This window comes from Momordica charantia (assembly GCF_013281855.1).
Source record: "Momordica charantia cultivar OHB3-1 chromosome 4 unlocalized genomic scaffold, Mcharantia_2.0 BLBB01000004.1, whole genome shotgun sequence".
NCBI lineage: Eukaryota > Viridiplantae > Streptophyta > Magnoliopsida > Cucurbitales > Cucurbitaceae > Momordica > Momordica charantia.
In genome coordinates, this window is record NW_028275162.1 from 13,910,647 (window position 1) to 13,917,423 (window position 6,777).

General features: G+C 33.3%; 1 protein-coding gene across 2 annotated transcripts; it reads right to left on the reverse strand.

The window, feature by feature from the left end:
* Positions 1-231: 231 nt before the first annotated feature.
* On the reverse strand, positions 232-6,338 carry URH2 (uridine-ribohydrolase 2). Of its 2 annotated transcripts, none has more exons than XM_022298882.2 (10): positions 6,156-6,338; positions 5,926-6,030; positions 5,604-5,719; positions 5,390-5,449; positions 4,451-4,636; positions 4,273-4,377; positions 1,073-1,169; positions 837-944; positions 602-737; positions 232-502 (listed from the first exon to the last, which is right to left on the reverse strand). In XM_022298882.2, exons 2-10 carry the CDS (start codon positions 5,972-5,974, stop codon positions 394-396), a joined length of 966 nt encoding a protein of 321 aa, XP_022154574.1. In that variant the 5' UTR covers positions 5,975-6,030; positions 6,156-6,338; the 3' UTR covers positions 232-393. The 2 variants fall into 2 exon arrangements, with proteins under 2 accessions (XP_022154574.1, XP_022154572.1); XM_022298880.2 differs by having other exon boundaries at positions 5,926-6,035.
* Positions 6,339-6,777: the final 439 nt, after the last annotated feature.

Here is a 6,777-nt window from a genome sequence, read left to right on the forward strand (position 1 = left end):
AGGCTTAAATAATAAGAACTTGGAATTTTCATTTTTTTTTTCAGGCTGAATTTCTGGTCAAATCTTAACAGTTAAAACCTGTTCAAAGTTTGTAAATATATTAGGACACTTCTTTACAAACTTTAAAGTTTAGCCAAAAATCACTTCTACATCAACCTATTCTCTGCATCAGAAAAGATTGCATCCATTACAGATGAAAAACAATAGAAGGATGATTCACTGAGACCAGCAGACGTCCAAGAAACATTTTATTTGTATGGGGGTTGTACTGCAACTGCGAGACAGCTATAATTGTTCAATGGACCATGAAACCAGAACTTGTCTAAGCTTGAGTCATAAAATACACAACATTATTTCTGGATATGGAATCTCTTATTCGAACTCTTACATACTCTACGAGTCCATAAGTCGGTCCATTACCAATTTCAAAATGGCCGGGGCATCGACTGTGACTGCTACCTTCACAGTGGGTTTATCGCACCATTCACTCACTTCACCAAACCTGGTGTTCAAAGGATAACCAGTTACCTACTTATAATATAGGACAAAGCATTTGATAAGTAATAGTAAATTGGAGAAATAGCTAACTCCACACATTTACCTTTTCTGATTGTTATACAAAATTGTGAGTCCTCTTGTGATGCCTGTCGTCTGAACTCGAACTACGCCCTCTGTGTATGTGAAAAGTGAGGAGTCCACGGCTGCAAGTACGGTGGCCGGGTCATGGAGATAAACTCCTACATGCATATCAGCAGCAAGCAACAATAATATAAGTCACACTACGTGCAGCTGAATCTGTGGGCTTCTTATGGACCCTATTTGTTCAATAGATTCACCTTTTGTCTCATACGCATCCCTGTGGTAAGAGAAATAAACGTCTAAAATTTTGCAGAGATACTTGGCAAATTTCCCATCCGATCTTGCCAACTTGTCACGATCGTCCTCTAAAAATGTTTCGTGAACACACAGCATGGCCAAATTCAAGGGAAAATAAACATCACTTTGTGAAACAAAATGCTATTAAGTTATAGTCGTGGAACATGGGAGTTCCGTATAATTAAAAAGAAATTACCAGTCAAGACAACTTGATGTGTGACATTTATCCCCACTACTACCACGTTTGCGCCACTTGTGAATACCATATCTGCAGCTTCTGGATCCCCAAATATCTAAGTATTCAAACTTAAGGGTTAGAAGATCTGAAATTAAATCCTTTATATTAAAGTTGCTTCGTCTAAATATCAGGAGTACCAAATGGCAAATGTAATCTTTCATGGAATGCCAAAGATAACCTCATTATAAGCTTCACCATGTGAAAACTAATTTTAGAAACAGATAAAATAGTAACAGGAAGTTTCTGATATTATCTGGTTTGTCAAGAAATTCCAAATGAGATTTTATGCCTGTCCCAAAAAAAAAAATATTTCTCAATATTTCTCCACAGCCAAACTTCAAAAATGAATTGGAAACAAAAGTACTCCCCGAACATAAAAATGCTTGATTAACAACGGGTAGATTCCCTTTATTTTGTTTGGATGAATGAACCTTCTAAACCAAACTCTAGGTAATTCTCCAATCTATAAACTGCCTTCTTTTTCAAACAAAATAACTTATCATTGAATAGTGAAATGTTATTTTAAGAATATGTCACAGTTAGATCCCGCCACTTGAAATTTCCTAATTACAAACAATTAGCACACACCATCCTATAACATTACCAGAAGCCTTTCCCAACAAATATAAGATCAAAGTATTGTAGAATTGAAAACCATTACAAAGAAGCTTCCCAAAAAGAATTCAAATGAATATTTTATACACCAAGAAACCGCTTAATGTTTAATTATTTCAAATATCTCTTCTCACAAAGCTTGCTTTTCATCAAATATTCTCTGCTTTCTTTTTTCCAAAAACCCCCCATAAAGTAGCTTTAACCAAGTTAATCCAAAGAATTTTAGCTTTCTTCCTCAAACCCCCACAGCAGAGTGGCATAAAAATGTTGTTTTTTCCGAGTAAAATTAAATGATTCATGTTTTTATAGTCCTGAAAACAGAGACTAAGGCCGTCTTTTACGAAGCCTTTTAGCCAAATATTTTTTTGGTAACCAACATTTCGTCAAGGAGGTGAAGAAAATATAAAGGCATACAAAAAACCAACTCCTCAAAAGAAGTTTTGACTAGCAAACGGACTTCAATCCAAAAAAATAAGTCCCAACTAATAATTACAAAACAGTTTAGCAACTTAGGCCCACAAAGAGATATTAATCCTAACAATATTCCACACACCTCTTCCCAAGACCTCTCCACCCTTTTAAAAATTCTACCATTCCTCTCAATCCATAAATCCCACATTATAGCAAAAAAATAAGTCTGCCAAAGAACTTTTCCCTTATCACGAAGTGTTTTAGCCAAATTAAATCCTTCCATAAAGGCTAATCAGACCATAATATTAACTTTTCTGGGACATTTAAATTTCCACAAGGCTGAAACAAAGCTCTTTTTCCATGTAATGCCACCTGCTACTTCCTTGCACAAAGAATTACTTGAAAATCCAGCCATATCCACCCTCTTATATCTACTTTCAATGATCAATATGATAGATACCAAATAACTAGAATAGTATTTAAAGATAAAAGAATAAAAGAGGTACTTGAAATTTACCATTCTCAAGTATTCTCTCTCAAACCTATATCCACCACACCATTTCCTTCGAGCAGTTTCAATAATTCACAAAATCCCCCATCCTCTCATCTCTGGGATTTCTTTAAACAGATATCCTCCACAATTTGGACTTTTCCACTCGAGATTCAAAAACCATCTATTTTATGATATCTCAAAAATTCTACACATTCTTTTCTTGGTTATTCTCTTTCTACCAGTTCAAAATTCTGTTTTTCTCCAAAGCTTCCATTTTAACTTTCATGGCCTCTCTCCCTTCCCTTTCTGTGATAGAATACAGAAAACTAATATAGTTTAGGTGCAAAAGGAAACTTTTTAAGGAAGATGGGTACGCTGTTGTAGGATAGGGGTAATACCATGAGTTTAATGAATATATACACTTGAACATCTTTTTCATTTTTAATTGCAATAGAAGGATCAGTATTAGTTGTGGTATCAGTACCTAAAGAATAAGTTTCAAAAGTTACCTCCATATGCTCAATGCTATTAGTACAAAGATTTCAGTCAGAATAAATCCTACCTTAGTACCAGGAATTTGATCAGAGTAAATCGACCTATAATTCTTACTCTTAGAGACCACTTACAGAATCATACAAATAAAAATTCCAATCTAAATAAGAAATTAAAATAAATCATTTGAAATTCAGTATGTAAATCCATCTGGCTGCTGTATATTCTTCAACATGAAATTCCTCATAAAAAATAAGGTAATTTATTTTGGTGCTTTGTTAAAAAAATATGTTAAATAATAAATTATTTGCAACATTGATTCATATAAAAATTAATTTTATTAAAGGACTTTTACACTAAATCTAGAAAGGAGAAAGTACTTATACAATGTAAGTTACATAACATGAATAACATCCATTTCATTTATAATACAGGCCTTACATTAGAAGTCCGTGACAAAATCTTTGCCCCAAAGGCCAACATATTCAAGGTAGCCTTGAATGCCCAATCATCAAATACTCTAAGGAGTGGCAGTTTTTAGAGAAAATACGTTCAAAATGGCATCCAAAATAAGAACTTCTACATTTCTCTTAAAGTATACATGGTGAGCTGTTTGGCAAAGGGAAAAGGGGTCAAATATATCATCTTCATACAGTGCAAACTTATCGTTTCAGCTTTTCTTCATACATTTGAGGGGTTCTTTATTCAAATCCCTACAGGGCTAACAACCTTTTATGACTTTGTAAAGTTACTGCAGCTAGAGGCATTTTTGGAGGCAATTTGGAAGAGAATAAAATTAAAAATTTTGAGCGATGAATTTTTAATGGTGACCTTGTTGGGAAAAAAATCCATTTCATAACTTCTCTTTGGCTTTCTATGAAGGATTTTAGATACTTTCTTCAATTTCAATGCAAGCTAATAAAAGAGCAGTATAATCTCCTCTGTTTTACAGCTGTGGACTATTGGTCTATCCAAATCCATAAATCTCTTTGGTAGTTTCATGGATGTCCTTATCATAAGAATACATATAACAGTAGGAAGCACTAGGTAGAAAAAAAACGGTTTCAAAATGAAAAATGGTGACAGAGGAAGCAGACAATAAACTCTCAAGTCCTGTTGCGGTATTAAAAAGGTAAAAGGAACTTACATTGGCTTCTGCAGCAGCATTTACATTTCCATTTACGAAAAATGCACCACCAAGGATAATAATCTTCCCGACTTTCTTTTGAAATGCAGGATCTAGTTTCAAAGCCTATATCAAACTTATTCAGGTAAATTGTACTGTAATAATGTGAAAAGTTTTGTCAAGGGATTTAGAATCCGACCAATGCAATATTTGTAAGTGGTCCTAGCGCCACCACTGTGACCTTTCCAGGGTAAAGATTTGCCTGTTCAACAAGAAATGCAGCTGCTGCCTGCTCAATTGGCTTCCCTTTTGGAGGTGGAAAATTTTGGTTGCCAAGTCCATCGATCCCATGGACAAAATCAGCAACGCGAAGTTTTGTTCCATTCTTCATAGAAATAAGATATTAAGTTAACAAACATCATGAAAGAAAAAGAAAAAAGAGAGAAAATTCAATGATCCATGAGTTGGATTTTTGCATTGACAGTGCCACACCAACATGTGAAAAAGATAATTATAATTGGGTATTGACATTAGTAATATGCTTAGTATTATGTACAGAGTGATATGTGCTATTCTATTGTAACCACAAATTTGGTTTCCAAACACTTTCACAGATTATATATGCGCAAAATTTCCATGACATATCAATATTTTCACAGGATTCAATATTGATATGAAGAGACAATGTCTATTTCTCAAAAAGTCATGAAAATATCAAATGAGATATGGAAAACTATCAAGCTACATAAATTACATACTGTACTAACAAATGTATATATATATATATATAAATTACATACTAATAGTGTTGTTCATAATCTAATTTTTTTTATTTATTAATCCAAGCGACTTTGTATAAGTTTATATGATTTCCATTCTTTTTCCCAAAATTACATCAATATCGACATTTCCATAAATAAATTAAGATCTTAACAGTCCCGCCAACTTAGATATTTAACTATTTGTATGTCCACAGATTTATCTTTCAAGTTTAGTGTTGGACAAAAACAATGAAGAATGGGCAGGTTATAGCAAGCAGCTTGACAGAGGTAAGTCCTATTGAAACTGATAACAGTCAAAACTCTACTAAGCAAGTAGCATATAAGAGAGCGCAACTCAATATCGAAAATGAATTTACAGTTATCGTGACATGCGATCCTTCAGCTACTGGGATGTCAGTCCTACCAGCAATCTCCAACTGATGAACAAACAAATGATTAATCTCTCTTTAAAAAAAAAAACAATTAATATCAGATAATTAACAAATGGGAACTGAAAAAGTAGGAGATAAACAGTCTTATGCATAGGTAGATTAAAGAGCAATTATCATAATCTATTCATCAATTACTCACCAAATGCAAGGCATTTCTTGTGGAAAGAGTAGTATAAACATTACCAAAAATAGTCGTTAATCCAAGCACCTCTACTTCTGGCGATTGTAAAGCCAGAAAAATTGCCATAGCATCATCTGGAGAAATAGAAATTCATCAGTAAAATTACTGTCCAACGGGATCGACCCACTTCTGTTGAGTAAAACCCCAGTTGCTTTACTGATAAATTCGTAAAATCCAATATGAATAGAGGCAAGCAATTTAAATCTCGGTCAAATTTAAGAGAGAAGAAACGCCAAGGATGGTGTATTCGTAAAAGTATTGGAAGTAGAAATGGAAATACCGATGCCAGGGTCGGTGTCGATGATGATCTTCTGGGGCGTGTCTGCCATGGATAATCAGATCAGATGGATAGTTCTGAAAGAATTAGCGAATGATCTTCGCTTCTCTTCTCTTCAGCGATGAGTGACAGAAAAAATGAAATCAATTTTAAAAAGAGAAGATTAGATCAATAAAACCAATGCGATCCGAACAGAACAATTTGAGATTTCCAAATTTGTGATGCATTCTTACTAATTTGTGTCAAGTTGAAGGATGACAGCATGCCACTCCCCTCAAATTTCTATCAAGTACAACCTTTCAAAATTCACATAACCAAATCCATACTTGTTTAAACTAAAAAACACAACCATAATTGGGAATCTACTCAGAATTCAATGGAAAGAGAGAAAAAAAAAAAGAGAAAAAGCCGATTGTCTTTGTTCCAAAGTAGGTTTATTACTTGTGTTGCACGGGTTTTTTTTAGTGAATGACCCGAGAGTGATGAAATATATAACACAGTTTCGGACGTGGATGGAAATGTCGAGGTTTCAATTTTACAGATATGTCGATGTCGATCGATATTTTGAAAAAAAATGACGATATTGATACAAATTTTTTGAATTAATAAATAAGATTTTAATTGTAGCATAATTAGTCAAAAATGGATCTTTTTCAACCATCATATCTAAATATATAAGTAATATACTTATGGAAATGTCGTTGCGATAAAAACGTCAAAGCAAAATCATGTATAATGGGAATTATTTAAATTATTAAATTAAATTTCATTTATATATATATCTATATATATATATAGTATCTGTGTTTAAAGGATGAAACAATCATAGAAAACTGTAAAAATAAAATGTATCAT

Bases quoted from the DNA above. Each gene is read 5' to 3' on its own strand.
- URH2 (XM_022298882.2), bottom strand. From the start codon at position 5,974: ATGGCAGACACGCCCCAGAAGATCATCATCGACACCGACCCTGGCATC. The intron at 5,720-5,925 runs GTATTTCCATTT...CTATTTCTCCAG, and splicing joins CGACACCGACCCTGGCATCG to ATGATGCTATGGCAATTTTT. The intron at 4,637-5,389 runs GTAAATTCATTT...ATTTCTATGAAG, and splicing joins GATCGCATGTCACGATAACT to AATGGAACAAAACTTCGCGT.